The sequence below is a fragment of the Hyla sarda genome, chromosome 7, assembly GCF_029499605.1.
Source record: "Hyla sarda isolate aHylSar1 chromosome 7, aHylSar1.hap1, whole genome shotgun sequence".
NCBI classification, from domain to species: Eukaryota; Metazoa; Chordata; class Amphibia; order Anura; family Hylidae; genus Hyla; species Hyla sarda.
In genome coordinates, this window is record NC_079195.1 from 217203455 (window position 1) to 217218501 (window position 15047).

Below are 15047 nucleotides of genomic sequence, written 5' to 3' on the forward strand. Positions count from 1 at the left end.
AATTACTCGAGTAAATTCCTCTCCAATGTGAACATACCCTTACTATTTTATCAGTATCTTTGTGTAGGTGAGGTCTCCATAACTCAACCCAAATAGGACCTATGGATGGAGGATCAAATCAAACCATATTTACATTAGGTCACTGACGTAACCACTAGAATCCTAAATGTATTATTTACTAAATTAGTATTAAAACGTAACTTTTAATGCCTACAAATCAGATAAAAGCTTCCAACCTTCTACTCTCACTCTTGTATTGGTACGTCTGTGCAAGATACTGAACTTGCTACCCAATGGATGTGCACAGATGTGATGGTGTGGCTGCAGTCCACATACTACACTATTAAATGGGCACTCTCATTAAAACTAATTTTTGCCATTGCATTCCATATGGTAAATAAAAAAATCTTTCTAATGTACTTTGTTTAACAAAAATGAAGTTTTCTATGTTTTGTGTTTAAAAAAGCTCCCACTAGGTGTCTCCCTACTTGTCCAGAACACATTTTCCCCCATTTCTTGCACAGACTTTGGACTCCTGCTGGCCTGGCAGAAGTCCAAAATCAGGAAATGCAGTCTGGAGTGCTGAGGGGTGTGTGCAGCCTTAGCCAATCATAGCTCATCTCACACTGACCTGCTCTGTGCTGTGTGTAGCAGAGTAAGGGAGGTAGGTTTCCCCTGTATGGCTTCAGATGATGTCACGCCTGATAGGGAACACCCCTTCCCAGTCTGTGAATCTGACTGAAATTGAGCAGAAAATACAGAGCAATATCAAGGTATAAAACTAAAAAAATAAAAATAAAGGCAGGGGGTGGTTTATCATGATGGGGACAGTGGCCTGAAAGCATTATAAAATGTAACAAAATCATGAGAGGTACTCTTTAAAGTTTTGGATAGAGGTGGTGGATATTTGAAATCTAACACACGAACCCATCTGACGTTTCACCACATCCATGGCTTTATCAAAGACTTAAGGTAAATGGCCATTGATGTGGTGAAACGTTGGATGGGTTCATGTGTTAGATTTTAAATATCCACCACCTCTCTCCAATACTTTAATACAGTAGTGTATGGACTGCAGCCACACCATCACATCTATGCACCTCCATTGTGTAGCAAGTTCAGTATCTTGCACAGACATACCAATACAAGAGTGAGAGTAGATGGTTGGAAGCTTTTATCTGATTTGTAGGCATTAAAAGTTACGTTTTAATACTAATTTAGTGGATGGTAAATTAAGGATTCTAGTGGTCACGTCAGTGACCTAATGTAAATAAGGTCTCCATAACTGACCCCAGTATTCTAGATGTGGTCTCACTAGAGCTCTACATAGCCGAGTCACAATCTCCATGTTTCTTCTGGTTATTCCTTTACCAATGGAACCAAATATCCAATATCCAACTTTCTTTCCATACTGACCAGCCTTAAAGGGGTACTCCGTTGCTTAGCGTTTAGAACAAACTGTTCCGAATGCTGAAGCTGGCGCCGGGAGGTCGTGACATCCAAGCCCCACCCCTTCATGATGTCACACCCCACCCCTCTCAATGCAAGTCTATGGGAGGGGGCATGACAGCCATCCCATAGACTTGCATTGAGGTGGACGGGGCGTGACGTCATGAGGAGCTGGACTATGACGTCACGAGCTCCCGGCGCCGGGTCCAGTGCTTGGAACAGTTTGTTCCAAATTAGAAAAGATGAGCAGCGGAGTACCCCTTTAAAAATCACTCCCCTAAATTCTTAATTTTTTAAGTCCTCGATAACACAGGTTCCTTGTTCCCAAGTGCATTATTTTACACCTGAAAGCATTAAACTGAAGTTTCCGTTGTTTTGACCACATATGCAGTAAGGCTACAACGACCCAATTACACACTTTTAGGTCACCTGCAATAAATAGTGTATTTTTTTTTTTTATTATATAATATATTTATATATAATTTTTTTTACTTTTTTTTTTTTTTTTTATCTACTACCTCCTTCATTTCCTTCATGAACGTAGAGGCATTCGTTTCAATATCATCATCCATCCCAATTCGGGTAAATATCTGCTCGGCAATTCTGAAGGAACAGTATTCTGCAGGGACGAATGAGCCTGTAAAATATGAACCCCTCAGTGTGTTATTGTGTATCCATGATGGATCTTTCACAATGAGTTATACTGAAGACTATGGTAACACTGAATGGTGTTGTAGCTATTACACAGACTTCTAATTACCCGGATACAAGATTTTGTGTAACTTCTTATTAACATTGCATTGAGCTACTTATTAGAACACATTCCTGCTCCCAGCAAGAGACATTCCAGAAGCTTCTACAAGCTTTTGTTTACTGGGTCAATGGACAGCTGGGGGCTACAATGACAGAGGTAAAATATACTTAATTAAAGGGGTACTCCGGTGGAAAACTTTTTTATTTTAATTTTTTTTAATCAGTTGGGTCCAGAAAGTTAAACAGATTTGTAAATTACCTCTATTAAAAAATCTTAATCCTTCCAGTACTTATTAGCTGCTGAAAACTACAGAGGAAATACTTTTCTTTTTGGAACACAGAGCTCTTTGCTGACATCATGGCCACAGTGCTCTCTGCTGACATCTCTGTTAATTTTAGGAACTGTCCAGAGCAGCATATGTTTTCTATGAGGATTTTCTCCTACTCTGGACAGTTCTTAAAATGGACAGAGATGTCAGCAGAGAGCACTGTGGTCATGATGTCCGCAGGGAGCTCTGTGTTTCAAAGAGAAAATAATTTCCTCTGTAGTATTCAACAGCTAATAAGTACTGGAAGGATTAAGATTTTTTTTTATAGAAGTACTGTAATTTACAAATCTGTTTAACTTTTTGGCACCAGTTGATTTAAAATAAATAAATAAATAAATAAATAAATAAATAAAAATAAAAAAAGTTTTCCACCGGAGTACCCCTTTAAAATGTAATATATATATATAAAATACATTTAGAAGGATTTTAATAAAAGATCAGTGCCTAAACTACTAGTAGGTAAAGGAATGTAATGTAATTAGGATATATTGATTGGTTGTGTCATTTGTTTACATTTAAAATTAAAAAATTATAGAAAACAATTATTTATATATTTTTTCTATTATAGTTGCACTGGGATGCTCAATGAATCTACATAAGAAAAACAGCCACACAACTCATAAAGTAGCTGAACATGGCATAACGTTATAGTCTACACAGCGGGCTACAGGTTCATCATCCCATGTTCTTACCTATTTGCGCCATTATCTGACAAAGTGCGATCTGTTTTAGGTAAGTTGATTTTCCGCTCATATTTGGTCCGGTGAGTATGAGAAAATTATTACCTTCGCTTATAAAAGTGTCATTGGCAACTGGTTTCCCCAGTGCTATCTTTTCTAAGATCGGGTGCCAGCCCTGCTTAATGGCTGTTGTATCTGTGAATTCTGGGCGAACTGCAGGGAACAGGGAAAATAAGTCATTAAACTGGAAAAACAAGAGCTGAAAATTATAATTATTTTTATTGTAGATTTTAAAACTATGTCTCAAGTAAATATGGTTGGCATAAAAGTCAAATCCACAAAGGGTTAAAGGGGTACTCTGCTGCTCAGCGTTTGGAACAAACTGTTCCGAACGCTGGAGTCGGGAGCTTGTGACGTCATGGCCCCACCCCCTCAAGATGTCACACCCCGCCCCCTCAATGCAAGTCTATGGGAGGGGGCGTGGCTGCCGCCACGCCCCCTTCCATTGACTTCCATTGAGGGGAGCGGGGCGTGATTTCATGAGGGGGCGTGGCTATGACGTCACAAGCTCCTAGCCCCGGCGTTCAGAACAGTTTGTTCCAATCGCTGAGCAGCGGAGTACCCTTTAAGCTCAAAAATACCCTTTTTAACCCCTTTCCACCACCAGCCATATGTACAGTATACGGCTCTGACAGTCGGTATACGGCTCTGAACTTTCAGCAGTCTGCTGTATATCTATGGCACAGGCGCAGGAGCTGAGCTCATTCCATCTGCAGATGGTGTCACCTGTTTATTACCAGTCTACGGGCTGTAGCTCCTTTACAGATGTGACAGAAGCCCACTCACTAGTATGGGGGTCTATCACAATTTCAGCTCAGCGAAATAAAGTTGGACCCCTTACAAACCATAATGTTACCGCATATCATGGTGATCTGCCACTAATATTCTAAGATGGTAATACCCTTTTAAAGCGGTACTCCACTGCTCAGCGTTTGGTACAAACTGTTCCGAACACTGCAGCCAGCGCCGGGAGCTCGTGACGTCATAGCCCCCTCCCATAGACTTGCATTGAGGGGGCGGGACGTCATGAGGGGGCGGGGCTATTACATCACGAGCTCCCAGCGCCGGCTCCATCGTTCGGAACAGTTTGTTCCAAACGCTGAGCAGCAGAGTACCCCTTTAAGTACAACAGTTGATGTCAGCTGGCGATGGGTCTTACCGTATTCTGAAAACGTGCAAATATTGGCAAAGGACAGAAGCATGTCCAGCATTGAGACCGCGTCTGACAACTTATAGAGGCAATGGATGTGTTCATAGATCTCACCAAGAAGCTTACACACGATTCTGAAAATACAGAAAATATTAATACAATGAATATGATATTTTATTATGTGACTACCCTGGCATATTACTGCAAATTATTACTGGTAAAAAGGTTTACAGACCTTACTGAGCTATGGAAAATATGGCCTCAGCAAGAGAAATGTTAACAGAAAGGATTATAAAACTCAACTCCGGCTGTATTCACACAGGGTATTTTGGTCAGTATTTTTTAACCAAAACCAAGACTGGGTCTAAAACACAGAAACATTTGCAAATCTATTTCATCACATTATTTTCTGCGCTGGTTCCACTCCTGGTATTGGCTAAAAATTCTGGCCAAAAGATCGAACCCAGCCACAGAGTGCAGCAAAAGATGTTGGTTGTTCCTCAGATGTAACATTCCAAAGAAAGTGCATGTGATTACTAGGGACAGTGAGAGGCGGAAATGTCCGGGGACATTATTGATGCACATCCTCTAGGCCAGTGTTTCCCAACCAGGGTGCCTCCAGCTGTTGCAAAACTACAACTCCTAGCATGTCCGGACAGCCGTTGGCCCAACCAGGGTGCCTCCAGCTGTTGCAAAACTACAACTCCTAGCATGTCAGGACAGCTGTTGGCCCAACCAGGGTGCCTCCAGCTGTTGCAAAACTACAACTCCTTGCATGTCCGGACAGCCGTTGGCTGGGGGCCGTTGGCCCAACCAGGGTGCCTCCAGCTGTTGCAAAACTACAACTTCTAGCATGTCCGTTGGCATGTCCGGACATGCTAGGAGTTGTAGTTTTGCAACAGCTGGATGTACCCTGGTTGGAAAACACTTTCTATGCTCTCAAGAGTGGTGGTAGAGCTGGACTGGAGAGAGCGGAGGGGTGTGTATTATTATTTTCTGTCTTCCTCTTCCCTTTCCCTTGTTATCTTTGAAGAAAAGCCCCACATCCGATTCTTCTTGGACAACATTTTCCATTCACCATAATGCATAAATGGTCACAAGGCCCCCATTTTCTTGATAGGCGAGGGTTCCAGAAGTGGGTGTGCTTTAAATACAAATAAAAGTATACTAAGAGAAGACAAACTAAAAAAACAAAAAACTAAAAAAACAAACTTACATATAAGACATATGATAGATCTCTTTTAGAGATTCCTGACACCTTTCATTCATCTTTATCAGGTCCACTGTTGTAAAGCTGAAGGTGTTCTTCACTCGTGTCACCTAGGACAAAAAACAAAGACAAATGTTAAACTAACCATGAGAGGCGCTATTCTACCTAACCCATCCATACACATCAGATGGATGGGTGTACTGACAGATCTGCTGAAGGGGGTCAGCCATGTTTGATTTATTTTTTGGTCATTCTCTGTCTGCAAAGACAAATGATAAATTTACACATGTCGATTTTGTTTTATTAGACTGGGAATTGCATAAGATAGGAAAAACAAGACTTCCAGAAACAGCACCACTTTTTTTCTAAAGGCCAAGGTTGGCAATGCATCTAAGCTCAATGTACCGCTGTTCTGATCTCACATAACCCTTTTACAATGCCTTAAAGGGGTATTCCTGTGAAAAACAATTTTTTTTTTCAAATCAACTGGCTCTAGAAAGTTAAACAGATTTGAAAATGACTTCTATTACAAAATCTTAATCCTTCCAGTACTTATCAGCTGCTGAAGTTGAGTTGTTCTTTTCTGTCTGACCACAGTGCTCTCTGCTGACACCTCTGTCCATGTCAGGAACTGTCCAGAGTAGCAGCAAATCCTCATAGCAAACCTCTCCTGCTCTGGACAGTTCCTGAGACAGACAGAGGTGGCAGCAGAGAGCATTGTGGTCAGACAGAAAAGAACAACTCAACTTCAGCAGCTGATAAGTATTGGTAGGATTAAGATTTTTTTAATAGAAGTAATTTACAAATCTGTTTAACTTCCTGGAGCCAGTTGATATGAAAAAAATTGTTTCTCACCGGAATACCCCTTTAATGGGCTTGATGAAACAATGATGGCTCATAGGGAATATTATTTGTGACGAATTAGCAGACAATTCTGGATAGTTGCAGATTATGATGATTGTTGATCTTATTTTGAGGGTCATAGTAGAACTCCAGAGCACAAGATTTTAGATCAAAAAGATTGTGAAAGTCTTTAATTTTCCCCCTTTAAAACACCAAATATCTATGAAAACACATCTTATAGGTTTTCATAGATTTTGTGCTTAAAGGGGTACTCCGGCCCTAAGACATCTTATCCCCTATCCAAAAGATAGGGGATAAGATGTCTGACCGCGGAGGTCCCACCACTGGGGACCCCCGCAATCTTGCATTCAGCAACCACCTCTTTGAGCTGCACGCTGCGGCGTGCAGCTCAAAGAGGAGGGTGCCGAATGCAAGATTGCGGGGGTCCCCAGCGGCAGGACCCCCGTGGTCAGACATCTTATCTTCTATCCTTTGGAAAGGGAATAAGATGTCTTAGGATTGTAGTACCCCTTTAAACATTGATAACCACATTCATCGCCATCTAGTGGCTGCGATCAGTACCAACAGAGACAGAAACAGATTCACAGGATCAATCATAGTAATAAAGCAAAAAGTCTCCCAAAACTTAGTCTAGTACAAGAACAAAAGATATAGCAATTTAATCTACCTATATAAAGACTATACCTTAATAAAGTCTGCAGGGAGAGATTGCTGCTTGGTCCCATGTTCCACATTCATCTGAACGAAGAATCCACGAGCCAAGCTGAAACTGGTCCGTAATGATAAATTGTACCTATCAGACAGCTGGGATATCATTCCTGTATACAAATAAAAATGTACAGCCAGTACTGGAAACAAGTCATAGCCCCCATATAACCCACCATAACAATGAGGAGCGAGCACCTGTAATGGGAAGAGGAATAAGTGAATTAAGTGAATGATTTATAACCCCCCCGCCCCCCTTTGTATATCTCTATGTTAATATGCCATCAATAAGAAAGTGAGATTCCGAAATGATCATAGGGGTGCGTGTTCTTGTGCATTTCCAGAATGGTGGCCTCATGTGGGTATTGTTGAAGTTTTTTTGATTGGCTTTTGTATTGTTTATGGCAGTGGTCTTCAACCTGCGGACCTCCAGATGTTACAAAACTACAATTCCCAGCATGCCCGGACAGCCGTTGGCTGTCCGGGCATGCTGGGAATTGTAGTTTTGCAACATCTGGAGGTCCGCAGGGTGGAGACCACTGGTTTCTGGCACTTGCACATTGGTATTGTTTACAGTTGTACATTTATGTGATGTTCCATTCAGTACTGCCTGTTTTTCTGATGCCACCATCCCTTTATGTATATGTTATGTGCTGTTTTATGTGGATTCTTAAAGGAGTAGTCCAGTGGTGAACAACTTATCCCCTATCCTAAGGATAGGGGATAAGTTGCAGATCGCGGGGGTCCGACCGCTGGGGCCCCCCGTAATCTCCTGTACGGAGCCCCGACAGCCCGCGGGAAGGGGGCCTGTCGACCTCCGCACGAAGCGGCGGCCGACACGCCCCCTCAATACAACTCTATGGCAGAGCCGAAGCGCTGCCTTCGGCAATCACCGGCTCTGCCATAGAAATGTATTGCGGGGGCGTGTCGGCCGCCGCTTCGTGCGGGGGTCGACACCCGCTATCTGGCCGGAGAGCCTGACCCCCGTACAGGAGATCGCAGGGGGCCCCAGCGGTCGGACCCCCCGCGATCTCAAACTTATCCCCTATCCTTAGGATAGGGGATAAGTTTTTCACCACTGGACTACCCCTTTAATAAAGATAATTGTACGTGTAATTTCTACTGCAGTTTTTCTTGCTATAGGATAACAGTATATACTGCTGCATACAGCAGATACAGTGGGGCAAAAAAGTATTTAGTCAGCCACCAATTGAGCAAGTTCTTACACTTAAAAAGATGAGAGGCTGTAATTTTCATCATAGGTTATAACCTCAACTATGAGAGACAGAATGAGAAAAAAAAATCCATAATATCACATTGTCTGATTTTTAAAGAATTTATTTGCAAATTATGGTGGGAAATAAGTATTTGGTCACCAACAAACAAGCAAGATTTCTGGCTCTCACAGACCTGTAACTTCTTCTTTAAGAGTCTCCTCTGTCCTCCACCCGTTACCTGTATTAATGGCTCCTGTTTGAACTTGTTACCAGTATAAAAGACACCTGTCCACAACCTCAAACAGTCACACTCCAAACTCCACTATGGCCAAGACCAAAGAGCTGTCAAAGGACACCAGAAACAAAATTGTAGACCTGCACCAGGCTGGGAAGACTGAATCTGCAATAGGCAAGCAGCTTGGTGTGAAGAAATCAACTGTGGGAGCAATTATTAGAAAATGGAAGACATACAAGACTACTGATAATCTCCCTCGATCTGGGGCTCCACAAAAGATCTCACCCTGTGGTGTCAAAATAATCAAAGAATGGTGAGCAAAAATCCCAAAACCACAAGGGCGACCTAGTGAATGACCTGCAGAGAGCTGGGACCAAAGTAACAAAGGCTACCATCAGTAACACACTATGCCACCAGGGACTGAAATCATGCAGTGCCAGATGTGTCCCCCTGCTTAAGCCAGTACATGTCCGGGCCCGTCTGAAGTTTGCTAGAGAGCATTTGGTTGATCCAGAAGGGGATTGGGAGAATGTCATATGGTCAGATGAAACCAAAGTAGAATTTTTGGGTAAAAACTCAACTTGTCATGTTTGGAGGAGAAAGAATGCTGAGTTCCATCCAAAGAACACCATACCTACTGTGAAGCATGGGGGTGGAACCATCATGCTTTGGGGCTGTTTTTCTGCAAAGGGACCAGGACAACTGATCCTTGTAAAGGAAAGAATGAATGGGGCTATGTATCGTGAGATTTTGAGTGAAAACCTCCTTCCATCAGCAAGGGCATTGACGATGAAACGTAGCTGGGTCTTTCAGCATGACAATGATCCCAAACACACCGCCCGGGCAACGAAGGAGTGGTTTCAAATGAAGCATTTAAAAAATAAATGTACCCGCACTGCTACAGAGAAAATTCTTTTTTGTCTTGTCCACAGTGCTCTCTGCTGATACCTGATGCTCGTATCAGGAACTGTCAAGAGCAGGAGAAAATCCTCATAGCAAATCTATGCTGCTCTGGACAATTCCTGAAACGGACAGAGGTGTCAGCAGAGAGCACTGTGGAAACGACAAAAAAGAAATTAAAAAAGCAAAGAATTTCCTCTGTACCATACAGCTGCTAATAAGTACTGGAAGGATAAAGATTTTTTTTAATAGAAGTAATTTACAAATCTGTTTAACTTTCTGGCACCAGTTCATAAAAAAAAAAAAAATTAGTTTTCCACTGGAGTACCATTTTAAACTTTCTGCAAAAACAATCTACATTGAGTACTGTGGAATTACTGCGACTATGTAACCCAGTGTTTCTCAACCAGGGTGCCTCCAGATGTTGCAAAACTACAACTCCCAGCATGCCCGGACAGCCCGGTGGGAAACACCGATGTAACCACTAAAGAAATGGAAGAAAATAAAGTCATAAATTATCATACAATAGTTTTGTATTTTTTTTAATCTTTTTTTTCTGGCTGCGATCAATACCAGCAATGTCGTCTATAATTTCTGCATAAGTCCTTCGGGCAATATCGAGGAATTCATTTATATTTGGCTTTACCGCGTAACACTTCTGAGTCCTCGTGTTGAGGCATCCTCTGGTGTATCTGGTTTCATCATTAATAACTGTTTTAATTTTTTCAAGTATGATGTTAAACCTATAAAAAAACAAAACGCCAGGGATCATTTAACAACAATACAATACAGCTAGGTTCACACCGCGGAAGGTTCAAGAGGAAAAATTCCAGCTGGAGATTACGAGTGCAGCCAGTGCCGACTGAATCAGTCGGTGCTAGGACCTTGAGTACATTGCTGTCCCCATAGACATAAATGTATTCCAGGCAGATTCCAGCAAGATCATTCTTTCGGCGGCAGAATTTTCACTTACTTTTATCTGTGGATCCTATGATCTTTGATTAGCACAAGCAATGCACTGAATAAATGATATAAGATATTGCTGTAAATACACAGAATAGGGCAGAGCATAAAAGGGGTACTCCGGTAGAAAACTATTTTTTTTAAATCAACTGGTGCCAAAAAGGTAAACAGATTTGTAAATTAATTCTATTTAATAATCTTAATCCTTCCAGTACTTATCAGGTGCTGTGTTCTCCAGAGAAGGTCGTGTAGTTCTTTCCAGTCTGACCACTCTCTGCTGACACCTCTGTCAGTGTTAGGAACTGTCCAGAGCAGAAGCAAATCCCCATAGCAAACCTCTCCTGCTCTGGACAGAGGTGTCCGCAGAGAGCACTGTGGTCAGACAGAAAAGAAATTCAAAAAGAAAAGAATTTCCTCTGTAGTATTCAGCAGCTAATAAGTAGTGGAAGGATTAAGATTTTTAAAGGGGTACTCCGCTGCCCTGCTTCCGGAGCCCCCTTCCCATAGGCTTTCGTTGAGGGGCGGACTTGAAGTCCCTTCCTGAAAACGGAAGCCCGCACACAGCGTTCGGAACAATAAACTTCCGGACGCTGGGGAGCGGAGCTCCGGAAGCAGGGCAGCTGAGTACCCCTTTAAATAGAAATATTTACAAATCAGTTTAACTTTCTGGCATCAATTGATTTACAAAAAATAGTTTTCCACTGGAGTACCCCTTTACAGTGGGCCCAGGCTCTGACGCCATAATGGACTCAAAGGGCCAGTACACAACCTAATTTGAAGGTAACTTTAGAACCAAACACTATCCACGGTCTTTCCCAACCAGTGTGTGTCCAACTGTTACACAACTACAACTCCCAGCATGCCCGCACAGCCATTGGCATTATGATTACAACCCTTTGTAGTTATGATGACAACTCAATGAAGTCTGTTTGCGATGCAGTGGTGCGTGATCCCACAAACTGCATGACATAATGCCAGGAGAGGATGTGTACGTGGATGGCAGTGTCGTGCTCAGCGACATTATATGGGATTTTTTTGGCCTTATCAGCTATTTATAAATGTATTAGAGATTACACAATAAATGTATTAGAGATTACACAATAAATGTATTAGAGATTACACAATGAATGTATTAGAGATTACACAATAAATGTATTAGAGAGTACATAATGGCCCTCATTTACTATTGCAAACCCAATACGTTTTGTCGGGTTGTGCGCCAGATTCTGTCGCATTGCGCCAAAAATTCTGTCTGCGCCACATTCTGCACCAGAATTTGCGCCAGAATTGAAAAAACCCCGACTAACTCTCCATTTTGCTAAGAAAACCCGGAAAAGGGGCGTGGTCGCCAGGAAAAGGGGGCGTGTTCTCCGAAAAGGGGTGTGTTCACAACATTTTCACAAAAGCCCAACATATTTACTAAGGTTTCCCCATAAAATGTGGTGGATTTGAGCTGAGGAAAACCCCACAGATCAGAGCATGTGTAAGAAAAGCAAAGTGTAGGGGAAATGGAAAATGTAGGAAACCTTAGTAAATACCGTGGAAAATAAATTGTAGGGAATTAAAACCCACAAAGAAACCTACACAACACTTAGTAAACGAGGGCCAATGAATGTATTAGAGAATACACAATAAATGGATTAGAGATTACATTTAAAAAGTGACCCAACACTAGGGAACTCTGCCCCGGAAGGTGAAGGTGTTCTTGTGATGTTTTGGTGTGTTCTTGCCTTTATATTCCGGTCCTGTGTAATTTATTGCTGTATGCACTTTTATGCAGTTTACATGGACTTGTGCAATGTATCACGCTCACAGAATTGTATTGATGCTGTTTATATACAGTATGTGATTATCTATACTAGTTTTTATATTTTCACCAGACATCCCAGTATGTTCTTTTTAGTTGCTGCTTTGTTTTATTGTCCTTTCACAAATTGTGCTTTCATGTCAAGATTGTATATATTTTTTCTCTACAATTTCAACTAGAGATGAGCGAACTTACAGTAAATTCAATTCGTCACGAACTTCTCGGCTCGGCAGTTGATGACTTATCCTGCATAAATTAGTTCAGCCTTCCGGTGCTCCGGTGGGCTGGAAAAGGTGGATACATTCCTAGGAAAGAGTCTCCTAGGACTGTATCCACCTTTTCCAGCCCATCGGAGCACCTGAAAGCTGAACTAATTTATGCAGGATAAGTCATCAACTGCCGAGCCGAGAAGTTCGTGACGAATTAAATTTACTGTAAGTTCGCTCATCTCTAATTTCTACGTCACAACTTTATTGTTCTTTGTAGGTTTTTATTATTACACCTCCGCATTAAACGTGTACTCCTGGTGCCAGAAAGTTAAACAGATTTGTAAATTACTTCTATAAACAAATCTTAATCCTTCCAGTACTTATTAGCTGCTGTATACTACAGGGGAAATGCTTTTCTTTTTGGATTTCTCTTCTTTGACGACCACAGTGCTCTCTGCTCACCTCTGCTGTCCATTTTAGGAACTGTCAAGAGCAGCATATGTTTGCTATGGGGATTTTCTCCTGCTCTGGACAGTTCCTAAAATGGACAGCATAGAGCACTGTGGTCGTGATAGAAGAGAAATCCAAAAAGAAAATAATTTCCTCTGCAGTATACAGCCGCTAATAAGTACTGGAAGGATTAAGATTTTTTTATAGAAGTAATTCAAAAATCTGTTTAACTTTCTGGTACCAGTTAATTAAAAAAAAAAAAAAGTTTTCCACTGGAGTACCCCTTTAAAGGAGTAGTCCAGTGGTGACCCAGTGGTGAACAACTTATCCCCTATCCTAAGGATAGGGGATAAGTTGCAGATCGCTGGGGGTCCGACCGCTGGGGCCCCCTGCGATCTCCTGTACGGAGCCCCGACAGCCCGCGGGAAGGGGGCGTGTCGACCTCCGCACGAAGTGGCGGCCGACACGCCCCCTCAATAAAACTCTATGGCAGAGCCAAAGCGCTGCCTTCGGCAATCTCCGGCTCTGCCATAGAGATGTATTGAGGGGGCGTGTCGGCTGCCGCTTCGTGCGGGGGTCGACACCCGCTATCTGTCCGGAGAGCCTGGCCCCCATACAGAGAGATCGCAGGGGGCCCTAGCGGTCGGACCCCCCACGATTTCAAACTTATCCCCTATCCTTAGGATAGGGGATAAGTTTTTCACCACTGGACTACCCCTTTAACTTGGAATCACTGGGATCTCCACTCACCTGGTATCATCTATTGATGAGCAATATGCTTGGAGAAGGGGTGTTCTGCATTTTTCCAGTACAGCCTAAGACATATAAAAATAGAACAAGATTACATTCTTTACACATAACAATCCACATTAGTTTCACTCTGAAATCTAAAGGACCAGCTGTACTATGGCACAAGCCAAATACCATGGGGGGAATTTATAATTGTTTTAGTTTCTTGTTCTACACGTATTTTGCCATATTAATAGACTGGTTTTCCCAATGTGTAATTTATCAGTAGTTGGACTCCTTATGCCTGTGTGCTGAGTACATAAACCATATACACCATATACTCCGGTGCTCCAGCGTTCTGAACATTTTGTCCAGAATGCTCGGAGCCGGAGGCCGTGATCATGATGTCACGGCCACGCCCCCCTCCATTCATGTCTATGGGAGGGGGCGTGTCGACAGACACGCCCCCTCCCATAGACATGAATGGAGGGGGGGCGTGGCGTGACATCACAAGGTCAAAAAGTCTTCTTATACTCGGCTTATGCGAATATCAGCACGAGTCGTGTACATTTTAAAAAATTTGCACATTTTTACACAGTTTACGGTCTGCGTAAAATTTTGCAACAATGCAAAGCGGAATCCACAGCATAAATCAATCAACAGAACTGACCGCGATCAGATTCTATGGTGCAGCATGTATGAGATTTTGTGATATTGAATCCACTGGACCTGTACTGTATATAATTGCAGATTTGATTTGCGCAAATCAGCAGCAATTCTGTCCCATGTGAATTTTCCCCAAGTTTTACTAATTTAGATATTGAAATTATTACCTTTAAAGGCTCCACAAGTTCAAGTGTATGCTTGAGTGAGATGATATAGTTTATTTTTGTATCTGCTGCTCTTTCCTGTTAGAAAGATAATTGGCTTCATTATTATTACAATATATACAGAAGCATTTAAGATAAAGCAAAGAATTGTAAAGATTCATTAAAAAACAGCTCAGTAACTGGAATAAGTGCTCATTCATAACACTTAAAGAAACATGGTGAATTCTATAAAGGATAGGGTAAGTACTTACTCCGGTGGAAAACCTTTTTTTATTTATTTTTTAAATCAACTGGTGCCGGAAAGTTAAACAGATTTGTAAATTGCTTCTATTAAAAAATCTTTATCCTTCCAGTACTTATTAGCTGCTGAATACTACAGAAGAAATTATTTTCTTTTTGGAACACAGAGCTCTCTGCTGACATCACGAGCACAGTGCTCTCTGCTGACATCTCTGTCCATTTTAAGAACTGTCCAGAGTAGGAGAAAATTCCCATAGCAAACATATG

The 15047-nt window shown here is 41.9% G+C and overlaps 1 protein-coding gene and 1 long non-coding RNA gene across 6 annotated transcripts in view; one reads left to right on the plus strand and one right to left on the minus strand.

Annotated features, from left to right (window-relative positions):
• Window positions 1-15047, minus strand: part of MSH4 (mutS homolog 4) — a 50892-nt gene that overhangs the window by 12264 nt on the left and 23581 nt on the right. For 2 of the 5 annotated variants that reach the window (XR_008846656.1, XR_008846655.1), the window contains exons 9-17: window positions 14544-14618; window positions 13732-13796; window positions 10126-10295; window positions 7180-7313; window positions 5638-5741; window positions 4431-4555; window positions 3224-3424; window positions 1968-2086; window positions 632-738 (exon numbers count right to left, since the gene is read on the minus strand). Coding sequence is in view for 2 of the 5 variants with exons in the window: in XM_056532680.1 (XP_056388655.1) it covers window positions 1968-2086; window positions 3224-3424; window positions 4431-4555; window positions 5638-5741; window positions 7180-7313; window positions 10126-10295; window positions 13732-13796; window positions 14544-14618 (993 nt within the window). In the remaining 3 variants the exon portion in view is untranslated. The remainder of the gene's footprint in view (window positions 1-631; window positions 739-1967; window positions 2087-3223; window positions 3425-4430; window positions 4556-5637; window positions 5742-7179; window positions 7314-10125; window positions 10296-13731; window positions 13797-14543; window positions 14619-15047) is intronic. The other 3 variants (XR_008846654.1, XM_056532680.1, XM_056532681.1) reach the window with 2 other exon arrangements.
• LOC130283336 (uncharacterized) overlaps window positions 1-15047 on the plus strand; it is a 31119-nt gene that overhangs the window by 7952 nt on the left and 8120 nt on the right. Inside the window, exons 2-3 of the long non-coding RNA XR_008846659.1 lie at window positions 1994-2031; window positions 3100-3263. This is a non-coding gene — a long non-coding RNA (uncharacterized LOC130283336). The remainder of the gene's footprint in view (window positions 1-1993; window positions 2032-3099; window positions 3264-15047) is intronic.